This window comes from Bos indicus x Bos taurus, chromosome 3, assembly GCF_003369695.1.
Source record: "Bos indicus x Bos taurus breed Angus x Brahman F1 hybrid chromosome 3, Bos_hybrid_MaternalHap_v2.0, whole genome shotgun sequence".
Lineage (NCBI taxonomy): Eukaryota > Metazoa > Chordata > Mammalia > Artiodactyla > Bovidae > Bos > Bos indicus x Bos taurus.
In genome coordinates this window covers 101873507-101897761 of record NC_040078.1, presented here as the reverse complement: position 1 = coordinate 101897761, position 24255 = coordinate 101873507, and the positions used below count along the sequence as shown (strand labels likewise).

Here is a 24255-nt window from a genome sequence, read left to right as displayed (position 1 = left end):
TCTGAGAAGTCTATTCCTACACCTCCCTTCTTCTGCTTACCTAGGAAGCACAGCACACACTAGGAAAAGTACAGCTTTCTGGGTGATTCATTATCTGCCAGGGCCCACTTTCCTAGCTGCACGGGGTCCCTCCTGGCCCACAGCCTCAGCGCCCACTCCCCATGTGCTTGGGGCTAGGTGAGTGCCAGCCTCCCCCATGCTCAAAGGGAAGTGGGTACTACTGTCCACAGCCCTTCTCACATGAGCAGGCTCGGCTAGGGGTAGGCAGAACCAAAGCCAGCCTGGACCAACTCCACCTCACCACCAGAAGGAGATACCAGGGCCAGTCAGGAGGGTCAGAGGTCACACTCATGATCACTCCTGGCACTTCCCTCCTAGAGGAATGCAGCTCAGCCCAGAGCGGGAGCTCAGAGCAAGAACTGGAAACTCCCCTTAATCGGGACTTTTCTGCACATCCAGGGGACACCAAGGAGGGTGGTGTCAAACTCCACCCAGCAGCCTGGTCCCTTAAGCAGCTCCCCACTCTCAGAAATAACCACAACCTTTCATATCAGCTAGGGAGGAGGAAGGAGTATTGAGAAAAGAAAAGAAAAGAGAACAACAAGATGAAAAGAACAGAAATGAGGAAAGAAAGCAAGAGGGATGGCATCTGAGGCACAGGAGAACTTGAGGACACGTGGAGAGGGGCTCAGATACAGTACCTTTTTCAGGTTAATCCACTGCTTGAAGTAATCTGCTACTGGCAAGCCCAAGTACTGGCACTGTCCTGGGAGCCTGAAGAAAGAGAGGGAGGAGAGAACAAGTTGAGCAACCCATGTCGCAGGTACAGGGTCTTAAGACAGGAAATCCAACAGAGTCTATAAGACAGGGAGACCCCCAAAAGGCTAACAACCCACCAACCATGCGTCCTACCCCACCCAAGAAAGGCACCCCACCTTCAGCACCCTGGACACCAGGCTCCAGATGCAGCCCTCAGATCCAAATGTGAGAACCTGGAGACTCTATTCAAAATAATATCAGACACACTGCTTTCTGATGGCCTAGGATATTGCTAAGTTTCTTACTTACATTTTCACATTAATTCAGAGTGATGCTGGCAGGTGGTAGATCTGTACACTTTATAGATGAGAAAACAAGAGTCAGAGAGGCTACCCAAGTCCCCACAGCTAAAACACGATAGTGTCAAGAACTGAACCCAGGTCTGGCTCATTCAAAAGCCTGTGTTCTTTCCAGTGCAACAGGGTGTTGTCATTTTGTTACAGAGACAGGAGGAGAGAGAAAAAAGAGCACATGATTTAGAGACTGCTGGGCAGGGCCTTTGCCTCACATTTAAGTCTCTAACAATAGCTTTCTGTGATAGCGAAGAGAGAGATAAAAAGATGTCAGAATGTAAATCGAGAGTCTGTTCTTGATTTTTCTTTAAATTATAATTTATAAACTCTCCCCTTCTAGCTGATGATGCCATTTTGCCTACACAAATCCATTCAAACAAATACTTATTAAACACTGATGTTTAATAAGAGTCAGGCACTCAGGACTCAAAAAGTAAAACTTAACTCCTGTGCACGAGGGACTCACAGTTTGTTCAGCAGAATGGTAGATTAAAAGCCTTAAGTTAAAGCATTGGGGTACATGGAAGGATGGAAGAAGATACAAGAAATATCAGCTGGGGAAGATCATAGTTTTCCTGCTAAGAGGAGCTTGGCCACAGGCAATAGAGAGTCTTTGAAGAGTTGTGATTTGCAAAGATAGTTCTGGGGGCAACAAAAACAATACACTACAAAAGCCAAGTAGTAGCCAGGAGACTAGACAGTAGCCATAGAGACAGTGAGCAAGCAACAGAAAAAAAGAGATATAAAGGAAATCTTGGTGAGCGAATGAGAGAAAGTGGTAGAACCCAATCCAGAGGCATGTGGCTAGACCAGCTTTGTGCTTCTTACTGAGACAGTTAGGGGTGCAGAGAGCATATGTGACAATGCAGATGAAACCAACCAGCATTTAGTCAATTTCATTACTGTCTTTAAATTCTCTTCATACAGTATCTCCCTAGACCAGGCATCATCCCACTACCTTCCCTCTACTAGCCCACCGGATGGAGGCTTCAGTTTGGGAATGCAATTTGAGAGGTATACCTGACGCCCACTAAGCACTCAGTACCTGTTGAGTTTGAGAGCCCTAGGAGACATTTGGCAGTGGAATGATGTCTAAGAGGCAGATGGATATCCAGTTTTGAAGAGAGATCTGGCCTGGAGATATAAACTGCTGAATCACTCATGTAATTTAAGTAAAATTAAAGCCACGAAAGCAGACAAGATTACCCAGGAAGACTATGGAATGAGAGGAGCAGAGCACCCAGGTTAATGTCTCACAAAGCTCAGTCAGTAAAGAATCTGCCTGCGATGCAGGAAACCCCGGTTCGATTCCTGGGTCAGGAAGATCCGCTGGAGAAAGGATAAGCTACCCACTCCAGTATTCTTCCCTTGTGGCTCAGCTAGTAAAGAATCTGCCTGCAGTGTGGGAGACCTGGGTTCAACCCCTGGGTTGGCAAGATTCCCCAGAGAAAGGAAAGGCTACCCACTCCAGTATTCTGGCCTGGAGAATTCCACGGACTGTATAGTCCATGGGGTCGCAAAGAGTCGGACACAACTAAGTGACTGTCACCAATGACAATGACCACCAAGCTTTACTGAGCTAAAATGAAATGAGGCCACCTGTACCAGATCAACACCAGAGACAAGGAACTCATAATACACACAGCAGTCGGCTCTAACTGTGGACTCCTCCAATTAACAGAACATCCTTCCTTAATGCTAAACTTTAACCTGTCTTTTGTAATTTCCACCCACAAGTCTGAGGGTGGAAACTTTAGAAACTCTTTAGAAACTACAGAGAATGAGACTTGCATCTCTTCCTTGCAGAACCTCTCAAGATGTGTGAGCCTAGGGAGCTTCCCTCTAAGTTCCCTTCTCCAGGTCACATAGCCTCAGCTCCTTCGAGATAACATGCCATGAGGCAGGACTCACCCAATCCACCTCCATGCCCAGAGGGCAAGGCTCCTAGTATCAGAGAGCCAAGGTAACACATGCTCTTTGGACCCCATGTCACATCACCTGGGGCCTCCCTGGTGGCTGAGATGGTAAAGAATCCACCTGCAATGCAAGAGACCTGGGTTCACTCCCTGGGTCAGGAAGATCCCCTAGAGAAGGGAACAGCAACCCACTCCAGTACTCTTGGTGGCTTCCCTGGTGGCTCAAATGGTAAAAGCGTCTGCCTACAATGCAGGAGACCCGGGTTCAATTCCTGGGTCAGGAAGATGTCCAGGAGAAGGAAATGGCAACCCACTCCAGTGTTCTTGCCTGGAAAATCCCATGGATGGTGGAACCTGGTTACGGTCTACAGATTACAGTCCATGGGGTCACAAAGAATTGGACACGACTGAGCGACTTCACTTTCACTTTTCGGTATTCCTGTCCGGAGAATTCCATGGACAGAGAAGCCTAGCGGGCTACAGTCCATAGGGTCACAAAGAGTCAGACATGACTGAGTGACTATACTTCAGACTTCAGACTTCAGATCACCTGTGGTCAACCTAAAGGATAACAAAAGCAAGCTTACCGTTTCTGGAATCATTGATTTTTGAGCCTACAAAGCAAGTCATTAATGTCAAATGCCATAAAGCAGTCAAGTAAGAGAGAGCTGAGAATAACCCAATGAATTTGGCATCAGTGGGCTGGTAGGGACAGAAGGCAGCAGGTGACATGTTGAAGGGTGAGAAGAAATAAAGTGGAGATCACAAGCAGACACTCCCTCTTTAGGAGGTTTGGCAACAAGAATCTAGTTGTAATGACTGTTTCTACCCTAGGAAGTGTTAGGGCAGTCAACCTTCCCTCCATTACTCTTCAACTATTTGATAGACACTAGCTTTTTCTGTTTTATTGACTATGCCAAAGGCTTTGACTGTGTGGATCACAATAAACTGTGGAAAATTCTGAAAGAGATGGGAATACCCAACCACCTGACCTGCCTCTTGAGAAACCTGTATGCAAGTCAGGAAGCAACAGTTAGAACTTGACATGGAACAACAGACTGGTTCCAAATAGGAAAAGGAGTACGTCAAGGCTGTATATTGTCACCCTGCTTATTTAACTTATATGCAGAGTACATCATGAGAAATGCTGGGCTGGAAGAAGCACAAGCTGGAATCAAGATTGCCGGGACAAATAGCAATAACCTCAGATATGCAGATGACACCATCCTTATGGCAGAAAGTGAAGAGGAACTAAAAGGCCTGTTGATGAAAGTGAAAGAGGAGAGTGAAAAAGTTGGCTTAAAGCTCAACATTCAGAAAACTAAGATCATGGCATCCGGTCCCGTCACTTCATGGGAAATAGATAGGGAAACAGTGGAAACAGTGTCAGACTTTATTTTTTGGGGCTCCAAAATCACTGCAGATGGTAATTGCAGCCATGAATTTAAGACGCTTACTCCTTGGAAGGAAAGTTATGACCAACCTAGATAGCATATTCAAAAGCAGAGACATTACTTTGCCAACAAAGGTCCGTCTAGTCAAGGCTATGGTTTTTCCGGTGGTCATGTATGGATGTGAGAGTTGGACTGTGAAGAAAGCTGAGCACCAAAGAATTGATGCTCTTGAACTGTGGTGTTGGAGAAGACTCTTGAGAGTCCCTTGGACTGCAAGGAGATCCAACCAGTCCATTCTAAAGGAGATCAGTTCTGGGTGTTCATTGGAAGGACTGATGCTGAGGCTGAAACTCCAGTACTGTGGCCACCTTATGCGAAGAGTTGACTCATTGGAAAAGACCCTGATGCTGAGAGGGATTGGGGGAAGGAGGAGAAGGGGACGACAGAGGATGAGATGGCTGGATGGCATCACCGACTCGATGCACATGAGTTTGGGTGAACTCCGGAGTTGGTGATGGGCAGGGAGGCCTGGCGTGCTTCGATTCATGGGGTCACAAAGAGTCGGACACGACTGAGCGACTGAACTGAACTGAAGTGGGAGTCAATGCCTATGTTTTAGGCTAGTAGTAGAGTAAGCATTTACTTTTCTAAGACCTGAAATACCTTACCATGGGGAAGGTTCCTCTCCACACCCAGATGACACAGTGACACTAACGACAACCAGTCAATTTCCTGGGAGGGAAAGCCTGGCTGAGACCAAGAGGATGAAGGGGTATCCAGGTAGGACGTCTCCATGTGAGAATCAATGACCAAGACTAGAAGGAAATGAGGCAAGATTCTGAAAGACAAAAGGTAGCTTTAGGAACTAGAATGAGGTTGCCTAAGACACAGAACTGTAATGTTTGAGTAATTTTCTTATTCCCTTCAATTTTTCTTTCATGTTCCTATCCTTGGTGTTTGTGAAAATGCTTGCTCAGGTCAGCTACTTTTAAAACATCACATTTAAGGCCTGTGCGTAAAGGGGGCCACCAGAAGCAGCAGAATCTGCAAAGGAACACATCAGGGGACTGGCCGGGAAAAGGCAAAGGTCCGGGGTCACCTATCACACTCCCCCAGCACCCTCTGGTTCATCTAGTTGACCCAGGCCAGGAGTGCTCTTGGCTGTGGCTGGCCCTGGGAGAGGAAGGGCTCCCTCTTCAGCAGGATTTCAAGGGCAGATGTCAACTGTCGGCTGTCAGACAGAGAGTGTCCTCTACCCAGGCAGGAAGTGTCTCACAGGATCCTGCCTGGTTCTCTTGAAGGAGGACAGACTAGACAGATTGTCAGGCTGAAGACTCAGCTTCAGATATGGCTCGGCAGCATCTGGACTGCTGCCTGGGCCCCTTGGCTGACTGAAGCAGAGCGCGGCGGGACCATCACCCTCACTCGGGGCTTGTACAGTCACTTGTGGGTATACCTGCCATTTGTAGGTTCACAGGCAGTCCAGTTGTCAAGTCCTCCAGCTGATGGAAGGTCCTAGCTCTGTGACTTCAAGACGCAAGCAGTACGTCTGCTACAGGTGTAGCAGGACCCAGGCCCGTCTTCACAAGAAACACAGAGCTACATGCCAGAACTTGAACTCTCAGGTGCCTCGTGGGAAGACAGCTAGCTACACATTTCCATGACAGAACCCTAGCCCAGCTCAGAGAGCACCAAGAGAAACCCCATGAGGAAGGGTAGGTTAGAGGAGTTGTCATTCCTTCATAAAAGAGGAAACTGATGCCCAGAGAAGAAAAAGGATTTGCTTGATCAGACAAGAAGCCAAGGGCAGAACCAGAAATGGGATCTAAGCCTTCTGACTACACAAGGCATCAATCATGTAGACGTAGTCTTTACAAGTCCCTGGGAAGGCAAGGTCTGGGTTTCAGACGGGAGGTATCACAGTGGTTGGTGCTCAAGGTCACTTCTGGGTCCACAGTTCTCATGAGTATAAGGCTACTGTCAGAGGGTACTAGTGGGCATGCAGTGCCACTAATTTGGAAAAGAAAAAGGTGAAAGTGCCCCTGGCACAAAGGGCTTGAATGCTATGAGTTCTCCCAGACACTGATCCCAGGAAGAGCCACTGGCAGTGGGCCCTGGACTAGCCTACGGGCATGAACGTGCAGGCAGGTTTATGGTGCCCAGGCCTCCATGCAGCTGGGATCACTGGGCACAGAGCTCCTCAACTGCCCAAACATCATCTGGCCATGCTTATTACTGCTGCCCAATGAAATTTTATGCACCAAGTCCACAGGTGTGATTTCCCCTTCTTTATGAGGGTCGGAATGACATCACTGATGGCCAATAGAAAAGAGCCAATTATGTCCAGGCCATAAAAAGGAATGGGAATTTTTTTTCAACCAAATCAAAACTTCCTTCAGCCTCATGAATGCAAGGGGCCCTCTTTAAGGAAGCCCCCCACCCTAGTCCTGCCTGTGGGCTCTAAACCAAGGGATATGATTGCTTTCCAAATACTATGGGGCCTAGGGCCAGAGAGGGGCTCCGCCTTTGGTGTTTACCATGGGGCTCATCTCTTATCACACTGGCCCCCAGGGTCATCAGAACAGACCATGAAACCTTTCCCTCTGAGGCCTGACTGGCTCCCTGCTACTCCATCCAGGGGGAAGTCAGAAAAGATGGGGTACTCCTCAAGTTCCCTTACTACTGCGGCTAAATGACAGAATGCAAAGAAAGCCCTCTCCTACTTAGAAAGAAGAGCATGGGAGGAATAAGGGTATAAGAAACAGCCCCCTCAATAAGCATATAGCACAGAGCAAAGGGAGCCCCACCACCTGCAGCCCCACACTTGGGCTAGGCCCAGACGGCCCTGATGGCAAACAGGTGTGACCAGCTCGGCGCCAGCCAAGGCAGGGGACTGGCTCATTAAGGGAACACCACCCTCGCTAATGGGTATGGGCGGGATGAAGCCATTGTTAGCAAGAGCTCAGCTTTGAAGACTGGGTGACACAGAGCTGGGGGGCTCTGCTAGAACTGCTAGGCTTCAGTGGAGGGGGCCAGCAGCATCCATGGAGGTCTGACACACAGACTGGCAGACACCAAGAGCCAGGACCAGCCAGAGAGCAGCCAGCAGTGCTGGCAGAGATCGTGGACACTCTTCCTTCTGGGTTTCCTTCTCTGCAAGTCTTAGGGACGTGCAGGTCACTCTCAAGCCTTTACGAGGAGGAAGTCAGCTGACTCTAAGGGCTATATTTGACCCCTCTCTGCTTCTCTGGAAAGGCTGTGGGACCCGGATCTCGGAGTGATGTAGGCTGTCATTTCTCGTACCCAAAAGCACATTATCGCTCACCTGCAAGGGCAAACTGTTTTGTTCCACCTGATATGCAGAAAAGGGGGTGTGTGGAGGTGCAGAGGTGAAGAGCTGGGAGAAAGGCCCTATCTTCTTTAAAGTCATCTCAGAGCACAGAGGCACGGAAGGCGAGCCTGGGGAAAGCGGAAGCGGCACACCCAGCCGACCGGTCAGAGAGGGAGCTCCTTTTGAGGGATCACATATGAGGGGTGTGGGGCTTGTTTCCATGAAGGGCTCCACTCTTGCTCATTCTGATGCAAACCTTCCCACAGATGCTGTCACTGTCACTGGCTGTCCTGCACCTCGGAACGCATCTCCTAGGCCTGTCTCCAAGTCCCACCGAGGCTGAGCCTCGGGGAAGGTCCCCTTCCCCTGGGTCCCAGTCTGGGAGTCCCAATCAGAGCCCCACAGTCAGCACGACACGCGTCTGCATCCAGCTCAGGCAGGCTACCGGAGCCCAGGCAGCACTTCACTGGGGACGCAGCTCTTTGTCTCTCCTGTTCCCGTTTCCCCACCCAGAGGAGATAAACAGACCCCGGGTGATAAACGGCCCACCTTTCATGATCACTTTTCCTCAAGTTGAGGAGAGTAGCTGGTGATGGATGGGTTAGAATTTGGTTATCAGGAAGGGCTGTCAGCCAGAGGTGCCTATCTCCTCCCCCACTACACAGGGCATCATTATGCTGTGGCATCGAGGTAAAATATGATCAGGGGGAGAGAAGGAAGCAAGGAAGGCTGGGCTTCCTTCCCTGTGTGGGGAGGCCGGCTTCCCACAGAGCCAGCCGAGCTACAGTGAGAGTAGGCATGGGGCTGGGACCTTAGTTATCTGCCCATGACACCTTTTATCTCTGCACAAATTGGTGCTTCCGCCCCCACTGCATCCTCTTAGACAAACAGAGGCAGGCACAATGTGGCACCACTGCAATCACGTAGCAATTTAACCCGAATTAGTGAGAGGGTCAAACCAGGAAATAAGGGTTTCTCATTTCAACAGGTTCCTTAGTCTCTGCTCAGAACCACCACACTGCAGCAAGGAGGGGGGAGAGAAGGAGACTCATAATTGAATTCACTCACTTGGCCTCTGCTGATGTATAAAAAATTAATGCTCGAGCCTCGTACTTATCAAAGCCGGCCAGTCTCCATCTCACCTGAGAGACACACCGTGGTCGAAGACACAGCCCAGCCACTCCCGGCCAGGCAAGGACAGGAAGGGAGAGGAAAGCAATGCCTTGCGCCAGCAACGCCTAGAAACCTACAGGATAATGTGTGGGGTGTGGGGGAAGGAGAGGGGCAGCAAGGGTGTAGGAGGTGAGCACATCAAAGATGACCCTGGCCAGTTCAAGAACACGCTTCAGGGCTTCCCTGGTGGCTCAGTGGTAAAGAATCCGCCTGCCAATGCAGGAGACATAGGTTCGATCCCTAGTCCGGGAAGATTCCACACACCATGGAACAACTAAGCCCATACGCCACAACTACCGAGCCTGTGTTCTGGAGTCAGGAGCCACAACCACTGAAGCCCAAGCACCCTACAGCCCGTGCTCACAGGAGAAACCACTGCAGTGAGAAGCCTGCACACTGCAACTAGAGAGTAGCCCCTGCTGGTGAGCAAAGCACAACCAAAGAAAAGCCCGCACAGCGGTGAAGACCCAGGCAAAAACAAAATGAATTAATTAAACAAAACAACAAGAATACACTTCAGTCTACAGAGAGAAAAGACATTCTGGCCCCACCCTCCACCAGGGATGGCCAGTAGCCCCTCTGTCTGTCTGTCTCTCTCACTCACACACACAAACACACACACCCAGCTCTGTGCTGAAAGTAACAATGCCCCTCCCCAACCTCCTCCCCCCACACACAGAGCTCCATGCTGAGTTAGTAACCCCCGCCCCCCCACCACACACACACACAGAGCTGTGCTGAAAGTTAGTAACCCCCCCACCTCTCTCTCTCTCTCTCTCACACACACACACACACACACACAGCTCTGTGCTGGAAGTGAGTAACCCCTCTCTGTCTCTCACAAACACACACAGAGAGCTGTGTTGAAAGTGAGGAAGCCAACATGAGTGTATACACACACACACAGCTGTGCTGAAAGTGAGGAAGCCAACAGAGTACTGACAGCATTGACAAGGCTAAGAAAGCAGGGAGTGGAGGAGTCACTTCTGCTCCCCAATCACGTCCCCCACTGCAGACCCTGGAGCTAGAAGGGCCCCTGATGGGGGAAAGGACCAGGTCTGTGGTTCTGCCGCACTAGGAGAAAACTTGGTCAAGTGACCATGCGTCCTCGGGCAAGTTATTTCACCTCCATGACCCACTCTGTGCAGGTTAAAGGAGCCAGCCAAGGGAAACACTTCATAAATAAGCACTTACAGAAGGGGTCCTGGCTGTAAGGAGGTCAGCTGAGACCAAACCTGCAACTGCCTTTGGAGACGCTTCCAAGCCGCCTGCATTGAGAGACAGTGCCTTGGTCAGGAAAAGGCTCCTGGGGAAGTTTTCTGGGGATGACAGTCAGGGAAATCCAAAACCACTCAACAGCTGCCAGAATGAATTCCAGGAAGCTTGGGGATGAGGGGAGGACTTGTGGGTAAGAAGGCACCTTGGTACTCACTGTCCAAATCTAAAAATTCAGCATGCACATAGGCGGCAACAAAAGCCAAGGTTCCAGTTTACACACAAAGCGGGAGAACTTTCTCCCTCAATTGAAACCACATATTTACAAGTATCACTGAGATCCAGGACCCTCAGGGGGCAGAGGCCAAGCAACTGTGATTCATAGAGATGCAGAGCTTTCAGGACCACCTAGGAGATAACCATAGCATGAAGCTAATGATCACTCCAGGAGAGACTACTGCGAGAAGGCCATCCCATTTCCAGGGATGGGAGGGCAATGCTGGGGAGCACTCACAAAGATTCAGCTTCAATCCCCTCTGCTCTAACACACACACACACTCTCTCTCTCTCCCTGTCCCTCCACTCTTCTCTGCTTGCCCACAGCCCTGGGAGGATGCACTGCTGACTTCTCGGCCCCCTTGGCCCCCACACTTGCCCCCATCCTCTGGGACGGCTGCAGGTTACAATTCCAACCACAGGCTTCAGAAAGATGATACACTTGCCGGAGCCTGCAAAGGGTCAGGAGAGAGTACTGTTTGAAATACCAGCGTGACAGCTGGCTCCTTGTCTGTCTCTTCCTCCCCCACCCCCCTCCCCAAACTTGTCATGGTACAAGAAGTCTATAAGCAGCCCATCAGCTTTAAATATCAGTGTGCGTGAAGCAGGAGCACGGGAGCGAGGGAGCGGGAAGCAGACAGCGTGCGCCTCTGTCGCCACTGCCTGTCAGGGAACACTAATGAATTTCACCACCAGCAGCCATGCCTTAGATGGGGGTGGGGGTGGGGTGGGGAGTTTTCTAGGGAGAACTCTCACAGTATTAAAACGTCTCTTCCTAAAGCCCTGTGAATAAATGCCACTGCAGAACCGAGAACTATGCCCGCCACTAAGACTCAGGTCAAAGGAGGGAGAGGGCCTGAGGTCTTCCGAAAGAGGAAGGGGAGTGCAAGTGTGAAGTTGGAGCGAGCCAGCTGAGCCCCTCAACAGGAGGTGACCACCATCAACCGTATTCATCTCTTAACGGCCTTGGGATGGACAAGAAGAAAAGCCTGGTGCAGGGAGAGTACCAGTCGGCCAGACTCATTCCCTCCCTGCTCCACGTCCCAGCAACTTCAGCCAGCTCACTTCACTTGAGCCCAGGAGCAAGGGCTCCTAGATTGTTCCAGATCTAGGAGAAGTGGGGTGAGGAAACCGGAGCGCCAGTAAGTCCCAAGAGGAAGCTACTTCGGCCACGGATGTCAGGAGCCAGAGCTTATTGTGCTCTCCATTTTACAGATGAGGAATGGAGGCGGAGGGAGTCATGTGACTTTCCCAAGATCCTACAACACAGGCAGTGGAGCCAACACTCAAACCCAGGTCTCCTTCACTTCTAAAGGCCCTGCTCTTTCCACAGTACCACACACCTCTCTGAGGAGGGGCTGACCACTCACTGGCTCCTGAGTGCCCTCAACTACCAGGCCCTGCCCTGCCCTGCCCCTCCACTCCCTCCCCCAGAGACACATGCACCTCTGGCTGGCAGGGGCCACAGCTGCCATGTAGCACAGGGCTGGGCCCCGGGCCAGGGTGAACCCAGCCTGGCAAAGCAAGCACTGGGCATGAGCCAGGCCATCACCTGGGAGTCTCCACGGCTCAGAGGGCATGGCTGCAGGCAGAAGCCTTCCCTTGGGTGCCCTCCATACAGCTCTGATCAGCAGTGTCTGATCTGGCACTGACCTGCTGTGCAGGGGGCAAATGACATTTAATTTCCTCTTGGTTTCCCTATGGTACAGACTAAAGGCCGTCACCTGCGTCTGGGTCTGGCAGCACAGCTGGAAGTGTTCCCAGACATGCTGCTCTGGAGAGTTCCCAAACAGAAACCAGAACACAGGCGGGTGCAGAGGGACGCCCCGTAGGCCAAGCTGCCCATCCTCCCAGAGAAAACCAACCTCAAATCCCCACAGGCAAGCAGATGTTCCAAAAGCTTCTGCATGTGTGTAGTGCACCTCCCTGCGCCACGGCTTTCCGGCCCACTTGCCGCCTATCTCTATTCCCATTTCTCCCTCGTGGAGCCCATATAAATAACCACACACAGCACATAAGAGCCACAGACACCCTGTGGAACATATAACACGCGCTTCCCCAGTGCCACAAAAACGCCACGAAATCAAATACTGTGTATCTCGCCAGCCCCTCTCCAGTGAAAGGATAAGACGGGCACCTCTCCAGAGCCTCTCCTGCTGCTGTTCTTCCAGGGAAAGGGCACGGTGCCCACCTGTGTGGCTGCGAGAAGTGCTGGAGTGGCTGCCAGGACTTGGGCAGGTGGAATGGCAGAGGCCCCAGTAGGCAGCAGGGAGTAGGGTTGGGGGAGGAGGGTGGGCAGGTGCTGGGAGGTTTCCAGCGCACTCTGGTCAGTGTCTCGGATGGTGAGCTATTTGCTTTTTCGGCTCAGGCGCTCTGTAGCAGTTTGAGCGGTCTCCAAGATACCTCACTCATCCCCCACTAGAGTCTCCATCTGGCCTATCGCCATCTTGACCCTTTGCCTGGGCCCTTGGCCCTTTGCCTGGCCTACAATGCCCTCTGGAGGCTCCACAGAGAGCATCCTGCAAGCATTCGGGATGCAGCAGGCAGCCTGACCTCTGCTTCAAGGACACAGCTGTTCCCCGAACCCCGCTGATCTCCTCTGCCCTGATCCCGGCTCCCCTGACTCCTTCAGAATGTGTAACCTAGCCGACAGAGTCACACTTCTGGTGGGCATTTTCAACTGTGCTCCCCCGAGCTCTAGGGTTCTAGGAGGGACATGAAGCTACTTTGTGGACTGGTGAGGGTGGGAAGAGGAAGAATGGGCAGGGTCTTGCTCCAGCTTCAAAAAGAACAGCTCAACTTTTATATATTTTGTAATATTGGGCTTTCTTTAACATTTATTTTTTTTAAAGTTTCCTGCTAAAAATACTACCCATTCGACCTCCACTGTGCTGCTCTGGGTTCATTCACTGTGTATCTTTGTAGTGTTTGCTCTCAAGCTCTACCTTACTTATTACTTAGCCTACAACTGGTTTTGCACGTGCTGCTCCTTCTGTCCCGATCACTGGTGGTCCCCAGAGTTCCCAGCACAGTCCTTACTGGGCCTAGAGCAACTCTACAGGGGCTCACTTTAGGCTCCTGCTGGAATATTCTTCCAGGACACACAGTGGCTAGTGTCTTCAATGGTAGTTTCCAACAGTCTTCCTCGGAAGACAAGAACTGCCATGGGTGGTAACTGACATTTACAGGAAGGTCCCAGTGAAGACGCATGGCATGTGCCACTCTTAAATCACCAACTGCAGCACACCTGCTACCATCATCAATCATCTAAACCAACCAGAGACCAAGGAGGCTTTTGCATCTGGCCAATCTATGGGCAAAATGGAGTATATTCCAATAGGAAATACCACTCATTAGAAGTCTCCAAGCCACAGAAGCAGGACCACTGAAACACAGGATGATGCTCCTCAGCCAAGTACTCAAGGGCCTGCCCTTATATAGAGGAGGCGCTCGTGTGCGTGCTCAGTAGTGTCCGACTCTCTGCGACCCCATGGATTGTGCCCTCCAGGAGTCACGAGTCCCACAGTTCTGCTTATCGGACTGGAAATGGGCAAAACCCCTTGGCCCATCAACCAGGCCCGCCTCCTGGGTCTCCTCCAGCCAGCTCTGGGGAGGCGGCAGCAGGAAGGCAGGGGACCGTGTTCCTCCATGCTGAAGCCACTTGTTAATAGGCCCCAGATTCCCTCCTCCCCGGGGAAAAGGAGGCAGCAGTGAGCACTCTCCCTCCCTCCACACCCCCCCAGCCCACATCTGCCTCCCAGCAGGGCCAGGAGGAGAGCCATTAGCGTGTGCCTCAGCAGACAATGGGGAGGAGAAGTCTCCAGAGCAAAGGACAACTGCAGCAATTAGAATGCAGGGAGGTTCAGAAGCTATTTAACTGGGTGACCCTGAGGTCGCTGCATCTGACTCCCATCCCTGGATAAATATTGTATGAGAGGGGAGGGGGGCCAGCGAGGGAGCCAGCGGAGTGCTGCTCCTCCTTCCACTCCTTTCCCCACCCCACACGGCTGCCTCCAGCCACACACACCAAGAACATTATTTACAGCCCTGACAGTCAGAGCAATCACTCTGCTAACCAAGAGGGAATGGACAAAGTCGACTTACCCAAAATTGACTATGGCAATTGAAGAAGAATCCAGGGCTGTGGGGGAAGGGAGCAGAGCCAATACTGAGATGTAAAGCTTCTCCCAGACTATGGGTCCAGCTAGCATGAATACTCTCCATCACACCAAAACCACCAGCAGGTGAAGCTGGTCCCAACTGGTAGACAGTCATCAAAAATGGAGCACCCTTCTACCCTTCCGGGGGCCCCATAACAGAAAAACTCCTGGATCTCATCACTACTCAGGCTGTCATTGCTCAGTCGCTAAGTTGTGTCCAACTCTTTGCGACCCCATGGACTGTAGCACGCCAGGCTTCTCTGCCCTCCACTATCTCCCAGTTTGCTCAAATTCACGTCCGTTGAGTCGGTGACGCTATCTAACCATCCCATCACACCCAGGTGTTCCCTAGCAAAGATGGGAGTCCCAGCTACCTGCCCAGAGGAAGCCATATGCCACTTACTTATCCAGTGGGTCCCTTGGCTGACTTAGTGGGTTAAGGCCATGAGCAGGAAAGTCAGACAAAGCAGCAAGGGGTCAGGGTGGGGGAAGAAGAGGAGAGCGTCTGAGCACAGGCTGCGCCTCAGCCCCCACGTGCCGCTCCTCCAGTCCTGCTCTAATGCACCCTGACATGCCTCTGAAGACAGAGAGCTGTTTGCAGTCAGCACCGTGATTTGTTAGTAATTATTTCCATGGTGTCACATTGCTGTCACTCTGTTAACAAAGAGACAGGCTGCCTCGGGCTGCCTGCAAGAAAGAATCGCAGAGAAAAAGGCCTGTCAGGCTCCCGGGACTCTCTGGGCTGGCTGGCTTTCTTCCCCAAACCAACATCCTTGCAGGCTTTGGAAGAAACAGTTTTACAGAACTATCAAGTCTGAGTCGTGTCACCCGTTAGCCAGGGATAGAGAATTTATCCCACCTGCTCATAGGCGCCCTTCCCAAAGCCCGACAGAGCTAAGCCCCCAGAGTCTACAGATCATTCAGGCATGGGCCACTCTGCCAGCGGCAGCTTTGGGTTCCCTGGCCCACACCTTCCCAGCCCTCTGCTTCCTGACTTCCTCCTCACTGGGGTGTTCACAGCCTCCTCTGTGCTCTCAGGAGCCTGATCACAGTGACCAATTTCAGAAGCAGCTGGCATGGATGGTGGTTAGGGAATACACAGTGGAAGGGCATCCTCCCTCCTTGAACCTGCCAAACACCATTCAGGACTAAAGATGCTCAGGTGCCTGAGCACCTGTGAGGAGATCCTCTCTGAGCTGCCTAGATCAGGACAGAATCCGCACTAAGAGAGCTGCTGCTGCTGCTAAGTTGCTTCAGTCGTGTCCGACTGTGCAACCCCAGAGACGGCAGCCCACCAGGCTCCCCGTCCCTGGGATTCTCCAGGCAAGAACACTGGAGTGGGTTGCCATTTCCTTCTCCAATGCATGAAAGTGAAAAGTGAAAGTGAAGTCGCTCAGTCGTGTCTGACTCCTAGTGACCCCATGGACTGCAGCACCCCAGGCCCCTCCGTCCATGGGATTTTCCAGGCAAGAGTACTGGAGTGGGGTGCCACTGCCTTCTCCAGAGAGCTGCTGGTGGTTTGCTTTAACACAAAGTAATGTCTACATTACCCGGGCTGGGAATTAGAGGACAGACTGGCGAGCGCTGACAAAACAGAGGTCACTCACCTTACAGGCATGGAAAGTTGGAGATTAATTCTCTCCTCTCACAGAGGGAATCAGACTCCAGGATAGTGGAAGGAGGCGCCAATCTTGAGAAACCCTTTCACTGCCAAGCAGTAGTAGCAGCAAAAAAGGAAGACGAAAGCCCACAAAAGTCTGAGAGAGGCCCTGTCAAGGTGGCAACGGCCACTGCCACTCAGCTCCTACAGAATCCCAGGGACAAAGGAGTCTAGACAAGACTCCAAGTCTCCTGGCATCAGCGTCCAAAAGACAGGGCAGTGCTGGCTGCATGCACTGAAATGAAAGCCCCCCGAAGGCAGGACGTTCAGAAGGTTTATCTCTTTGTTCACTGCTAAGTCCTCAGTACCTGGAACAGTATAGACATATCACGGACACTCGATAAATATCTGTCAAAAGAATAAATAAATGGGTGACTAGGGCTCAAAGGCCATTTCCACAGCCCTGGGGTCAGCCTCTCTCATTGGGGGTTCAGAAAAGAGGGAAGGCCAGTGCAGACTCCACAAGACACAGGGAAGACCACACGTCTAAGGGGCTGGAATTAGGTTGAAAAGGACGAGGGAGATTAGTACAAGCTGACAGGACTAGGCAGATGCTCGTATTAGACTGAACCTTCACATACTCATTTGGTAAACATGAACGAAAAGACCAAAAGAAGGTATATAGTCCAACAAAAAAACCAACTGCAGTATAGTAATACAATGGAATCCTACCCAGCAATACATAGGTTGAACAACCAACGATGACACGGATGAATCTCTTGTATATTACACTGAGCAAAGGAAGTCAGACTCAAGAGAGTATATCTTGTATGAGTCCATGTATATGAAAGCCAAAAAGAAGAAAATGAGCCCAAAGTAACGGAAGTCAGAGTAGTGGTTACCTAGAAGAGGGTAGGCATTACTGACAGGAGAGGGGCACGAGGAAACTTTCTGGGATGATGCAAAAAGTTCACCTTGACTTGGGTGGCACACAAGTGTGTACATGTATAACAATATACTGAGCTGACCATTTCACACTTGTATACAGGATGTACCCTACTGTACCTATTTCATACTTCCATTTCTAAAAAGATAACATTTTTTTGGTTTTCCTTTTTCTGGCTGTACCACACGGCATGTGGGATCTTAGTTCCCCAACTAGGGATCAAACCTGAGCCCTCTGTGTTGAAAGTGTGGAGTCTTAACCACTGGACTGCTGGGGAAACCACAATAAAAAAAAATTTTTTTAAGTTGGGTCTCAAGAGTCACGCGAAAAGTATCTCACCCATACAAAAATATTTTCTAGCATCAACAGTGGAAGTTCAGTTCTCCCTGGAGTTCAGGACACAAGCCCCCATTTTTCACTCTCTATTTTCCAGAGGACATCACTTCAGTCATGTCCAACTCCATGCGACGCTATGGACGGTAGCCTGCCAGGCTCCTCTGTCCATGGGATTCTCCAGGCAAGAATACTGGCATGGGTTTCCATGCCCGCCTCCAGAGGATCTTCCCAATCCAGGGATTGAACCTGCGTCTCTTACATCTCCTGCATTGGCAGGCAGGTTCTTTACCACTAGCGCCATCTGGGAAGCCCCTGCCAGAGGACAGAAGGACCCAAACTAATGGCCAAGGCCTGTGAAGGTCCAAAACTTTTCAAAACACAAAGCAGTGCCACCTGAGTCTCAGGGGGAGCCTCTATTCCAGACCACGCAGACTCCACAGAAGTAGAGCCGGCACCCTGGTCAAGCCATGCCCTGCTGGTTCTGAGGCTCTCTGAAGGAGCCTCTCAGGTTCTTCCACGGAGCACAGAACCAGACTTCCAGACACTGCCCAGAAGAGCCACAGACACAGAAACCATCTGTCTTCCTGACAAGCCAGGCAGAGACCAGCTGATCCACTCCAGCTCTAGGTGATGGTCAAGGTCCAAGTGCCTACGGCCCCTCCTGCCAGCAAGGAGGCGGTAAGACCCTCAAGGATGGTCGAGGGGCACTCTATCCATCAGATTGGGGACCAGACACCTGGCAGCCACACTCACCTCAGGACCAATGAAGCAATAAAGAGTCGTCTAGTCAGCAGCGCCACAGCAGGCTCCCACCACCAGAAACATCTCAGCGCCTGGCCAGCCACTACATAAACACCTCCGTCTTTTATCAGGGTTTTAACTGAGCAGAACTCCCACTCCAGGGATTCCCACAACCACTGAAGTGCTTAAGACCCTCCGACACCTTCCCAGGGGGAGAGGAGATGAGTCTGCCACTGGAGCCCCACCCTGCAGCCTAGAAATGCCCAGAAACTGGAATACCAGAGGCGCCATCTGCCCGGGAGGGGCTGTGCCCGCAGACCTGATGGAAGAGCTTCTTTCTCCCCGAGTGTCCCTGCAGGCCGAAGGTCCCTCCAGTCCTTCCCTGGACTCAGGCTCTGAGGGAAGGCTGCAGGCTGCATGGCCTGCCAACCCGCAGCTCCAGGACCACGTGGAGAAGGGTGGGGAGGAGCGCCAGCTGGGAGCCAGGAGCCTGCTTGGACTTCACAGAAACCTGCTCCTGTCCCGAGGCCCACACGCTGGAGATGGGTAATCCTTAGCCGAGCCCATCGTCAGCAGCCCCTTTCCTGCCAGGTCCTGGCCCCAGGACAGGTGCAGGAAGGGGTTTGCCCACATCTGTGAAAAGGCTGGCTCCAGAGGCCGGAGCTCTCAGGTGGAGGCGGGGCACCCCTCGCTCCCCAGCACCCAGGAACCCTGGTCCCGAGGAGTTGTCAGGCTAACGAGGCTACCCCACCACCACTCCATCTGAGCGTGGCAGGCTGCGCCGCACGACTGGCTTCAGGTGGCTCTTCTTTAATTAATGGCATCCCAGGCTCTGCAGGGAGCTTCACCCCACAATGAATGGCCCTCTCTCATTAGAGGCAGGCCTGCCATGATGTATTCAGGGCGAGGGCCAGGATTCATTTCCCTGTCTGTGGGTTGGGGATGGGAGGGAGTGGGGAGGCAGCAGGGAGAGATTTATATCGAGTGACTTGGATTAGCTGCAGCTGAAACATGACCCCATCAACGCAAGCTGCCTTCTTGGGGCTAACCCAATGCACCTCTGCTGACGAGAGGGCTCTAGGGAAACTAAAGGGAGGGCAGAAGGTCTGGTTCTTGTTCGCTCTGGGCTCAGGCTGCAGCTCAAAGGCCCAGAATTCCTATACAACCTCCAGAAGCCCCTCCCCAGCCCACCCACACACATGGTGTGCAGTGCAAGCCTGGCCTGACTCTGAGCTGATCTCGCCTTACCGAGAGCCTCTTCGTGGCCAGGAAGCTGACCCAGGGGCTTCACAGCTATATCAAAGCGCTGACCATGGCAATCAGCTGTTTCTCTTGCTTTCTATGGGAAATACCCTCACTCCCTACCTCAGAGGAGGAGTCCACAACATGGGAAGGCCCCACGTCTGCAGCTGTGTAGGCAGGACCCAAGTATGTGTGCCCATCTCAGACCTCGGGCTACCCAGCACTCGGGAAAAGGCAGGCATCAGTCTAACGTGGAAACATGTGGGCAACACCGCACCGCACTGACCCCTTAGGCTGAACCTCACCTCCAGGGTGGGGGGATCCTGAGCAACACTTCTTCTCTCCCCCACAGCGATCCTGAGACTGAGCAAAGTGGCCTGGGGTCTTCAAGGCAAAAAGGAAAACGTGCCCCATGTTTCCAACGTACTTCTCACAGCCCTCTGCTAGCCACACAGGTGGTTTTAGGCCATGGAGCTGGGTAGGTTCAGGCTGGCAGCAAACAGCACACAGGCCTCGAAACTTACCCTACAAGTCGCATTAAACTTGCTGTTCAGTTTTGCTTATGCTTGGGAGAAAAATCCTACTTCAGAGCCTATCCTCCATCCTCGGCCCTCTGAGAACACCCAGTTCACTTAGAAAGATGGAGGGTGGGCCCTCAGCTGCTGCTGCCAGCCAATCAGAAGGCTGCTTTGCAGACCTGCTGTGTCCCAGGGAGGCCAGGGCAGAATGCCTATCATCTGTACACACAGGCTCCGTGTCGTCCACGCTTTCCCTGGCCCTCGTGGTGGAGCATTCATATATCCTTCCTTCCCTACTCAGAAAGAGATGTAGCTCAGTTCCGCTTTGCTAAGCCCTATTTGGCAATGTGTCTAAACACATGCAAACTTAATTAGTTCAGGAGGGGAGCCCAAGCGCTTGCAGTGACAGATAAAAGTATCAGGAAATGAGACAAGTCAGGACTGCCAGGGAGTTCTGACTCGAGCCCCTCCCCCCAACAGGCTGCTAATCAAAGGTGATACAGCTCCGTGCTGGGACCAACTGGCAAACCCATGGACAAGGTTCTCGCGAGCTTAGAGACTCGATGAGATGCCCCATGTGCTTCCAAGGATACTATAGAACAGAGGTTTCCAAAGTAATATTGGCAATGATCTGAGGATCCACTCATTTGTAGATCAGCAAGCAGCCTCTCAGACAGCCCCAAGCCATCCCCCACCACATCTCCTGGCCAACCACGTTCCCAGAGCAAAACGAACACAACGGTCCAGCCCTCCAACCAACACCAGCCAGGTACCAGAAGCCTAGGGTGTCAGAGAACATCCCAAGGCTCTGTCACTCAGCGCAAACAAAGGGGAGGAGGAAGGGCACTCCCACCAAGCCCAAAGCCATGCTGGAAGACAGAAGCAGATGGTCAGATACCCAAGCGGTCAAACATGCCAGCTTCCAGAGTTCAAATCCCTGCTACAAAGTGGCTGTGTGCCCTTGACAACTTACTTACCTCTCAGTGCCCCAGTTTCCTCCCTCATGTGTTAAAAAATAATTTATTTCATAGGATTGCAGTAAGGATTAAATGAGATAACACATAAATAGCACAGCAGGACTCCTGGTATGTAGTAAGTAGTCAATAAATGTTGGCTATCTTTATTATCTGATGTCACTTTTCCAGATCAGTTCTAGCCCTCAGTCCTGGGGACACAAATGTCTCAGAGAAAGCCCTTCACATTGCTCCTAGGACCGAGCCCTGTCCCCCTCACCCAGGCCCTTGCACCATCTCACCCAGTACCCCCCTGCAGGGCCCAACATCCAGTGCTGGCAGGGGAACCCAGGAGCTTCTTGGCATGAGCAGTGCAGTCCTCTACCCCCTCACACTCAGTCTGGGGCAGGAGGATCTGAGATTTTTTCTTCCATTCCCTTCTCCCTGAATCCACTCACCACCACCCGCTGCCATTCTTCCCGGGCAGGGATCCTACAGGCCCACTCCATGCCTTAGTTGTCATTTATTCAACACACATTTATTGAACAATTACTACATGTCAGGCATTGTCCTGGGGTTATAATGGTGCACACAATCTAGGGAAAGAGACAGACAAGTCTAGGCAGCTACAACGCAATTTCATGTAAGAATAAGTACATGTACTCCAGGAACGTACAGGAAGGCACCTAAAAAAAGATGTTAGGAGGGATCCTTAGGAACTGGCCAGTTAGAGCACCTGGCTAGGGGTAGGGGGAGCCTGAGTACATAGAGAGCATCAACAGATGAGGCTAGAGAAATAAACAAGAGCCTTGAAACCTTCAATAATCAGTGTGACTTTGCCTAGAGGACAAGGGGAAGCCTTGAAGGGTGTTAAGTGGGTATGATGTAATCTGCTACAATTAGGAGAAAGAAATATAAGAAACAGAACAGCTGGAGAGACCAACGAGCAAGAAGACATTCGTAGGAATCCAAGAAGAACAGGGTGACCTGAACTAGGGCAGGGGTAGTGGGTTTGGAAAGGCGGCAACAACTGTGAGAAACCTCTGGGAGAAAGGATCATAGGGTCTGGCAATTAACTGGTTATGGCTAGAGGGGGGAACCAAGGAAGATTTTCAGTTTTCTGACAGAACTACTGAGTAGATGGTACCAGTGAGTCATTATTCAAGAAAATGCTGAAAGACAAGGTGTTGGGAGAAAAAATAGCACCTGAGCTTTAAGTTTTAAGGCTTCCTTGATAGCTCAGCAGGTAAAGAGTCCACCTGCAATAGAGGAGACGTGGGTTTGATCCCTGGGTCGGGAAGATTCCCTGGAGGAGAGAATGGCAACCCACTCCAGTATTCTTGCCTGAAAAAGCCCATGGACAGAGGAGCCTGGCAGATTACAGTTGATGGGGTCGCAAATAGTCAGACACGACTAAGCAACTAAGCACAAGCTTTAAGGGTATCTAGGTAAGATAGAGAAGAGGAGCTGGATATGAAGGCTCAGAGTTCAGATGGCAAAGGGAACAGATTCCTTTTCTCCAGTGGGATCACTGCTGCATGTTGGTTCCATTTCTCATATAGAGGAAAAGATGAGAAGACAGCATACAGAGAATAGCTGAGGCTGAGAAATAGATGAGATCACTCCCATAAGTGTGAGTGTGTAGGATACAAAAAAAAGACAGCTAGGAGAGAGATCAAAGAAATGCCAGTAGTTAAGAAACACCAAATTTAAGAGAAAAGGAAAAAAGAATCATAGGAAAAGGAAGGAAAAAGTCAGAGAAACAGGAGACATAAGTAGAAATGAAGAGTGCTTCAAGAAGGAGGAAGTAGGCTGAGGAGAGATGCCAAGAGGGTCCAGGAGGACCCCCAGCAAGCCTTTCAGACGCCACCTACACATCCCTCGAGGTACTGTGTACCCCACAGAGTCCTCCCCGGCATGTGCTTCCTCTGCCATGGGACCTCTCTCCAGGAGACAGCACTCTCTGCTCTCCCATCGTCCTGGCTGCGTGACCCTCAGCAGTCCCTGTTGAGACAGAGTGTGTGTGTGTGTGTGTGTGTGTGTGTGTGTGTGTGTGTGTACTCGTGCGCACTAAGTCGCTTCAACTGTACTATGAACTGTAGCCCACCAGGCTCCTCTGCCCATGGGGTTCTCCAGGCGAAAATACTGGAGAGGGTTGCCATGCTCTCCTCCAGGGGATCTTCCTGACCCAGGGATCAAACCCACATCTCTTGTCTCCTGCATTGGCACGTGAGTTCTTTACCACAAGTGCCACCTGGGAAGCCCAAGTCCCCGTTGAGTATGTATTCCCAAAACAAACAGTAAGTAGGATAATTTGAGCAAGTATCTTTTTTTTTTCAGAGACAATGTTTGTCTGTACTTGAAACAAGAAGGGAGAGCCATGTAGTCTAGAATGGTTTCAATCATCTGGAAAAAAAAAAAAAAAGGAGTGTGAATTCAGGAGTGACTTCACAGAGGTGCTTCCACCTGCCTCCTGACTGGGTCTTCTTCATGATGGATTAAGAACAAAATAATACAAAAAATTTCATGTCCGAGTATGGAAGTAACTGAAATAGATCTCATTTTCTTTAGCTAGACAGCCTAGTATTAAGAGCTCTCCCCTAGTTGCCATTCTTATAAATTATCATTATTTTTTCAAACTGTTTGCTACCCAGGTGGCTGAGTTTTTCGTTGCAAAATATTAGTTCAGATGGTCTCACACAAACTTATGTTAATGTTAAATATCTTTTGATCTCCAGACTTTCTGGTCCACATCTGCACAGACCAACAGAGGGGTGTGGTATGCGAAGTGCACAAGGAGAGCAGGGGAAACACCTAAGTCAAATGACAGCCCTGCACTCACACATTTGGCCTCCAACAGCAGGAAAACGCCCTGCTCCCAAGCTAAGGGGAAGCTGCATGAGGTCACTCCCGGCAGACCCGGAGTGGACCCCTGGATCCTGCTCCTCCACAGCAGGATCTGATCATCCTGACCCTCTCCTCCAAAGGGCCTCTTCCCCTGAGGCACGGAGGACCAGGTCCACCCTCATATCAGCTCTTCTTATCCCCCAGCCCACTCCGCAAACCCAAGTCCTCCTGATCTGCTCCTCTTCTTAAACCCACAAGCCACTGCGAAACCCTGTGGCCTAGCTTCTAAGCACCTGTGCCTAGAATGCCTCCTGACTGGGTCTTCTGGCCGTTCAGCTGGCAAACCCATGTCTCCAAACTACAGGTGAAAAGGTAAGCTCCTCAAAGGCAGCGCCTGTGCAGATGTCCATCCTCACTGCATCTTCCCTATCCTCCCACCATGCCAAAGACAGACGCCCTTTACAGAGACAATACAGAGCCTGGATAAGCAGAGGA

General features: G+C 51.2%; 1 protein-coding gene across 9 annotated transcripts in view; it reads right to left on the bottom strand.

The window, feature by feature from the left end:
• Positions 1-24255, bottom strand: part of ERI3 (ERI1 exoribonuclease family member 3) — a 130839-nt gene that overhangs the window by 57651 nt on the left and 48933 nt on the right. For all 9 annotated transcript variants that reach the window (XM_027537478.1, XM_027537484.1, XM_027537480.1 and 6 more), the window contains one exon: positions 702-774. In XM_027537478.1, coding sequence (XP_027393279.1) covers positions 702-774 — 73 coding nt within the window. The remainder of the gene's footprint in view (positions 1-701; positions 775-24255) is intronic.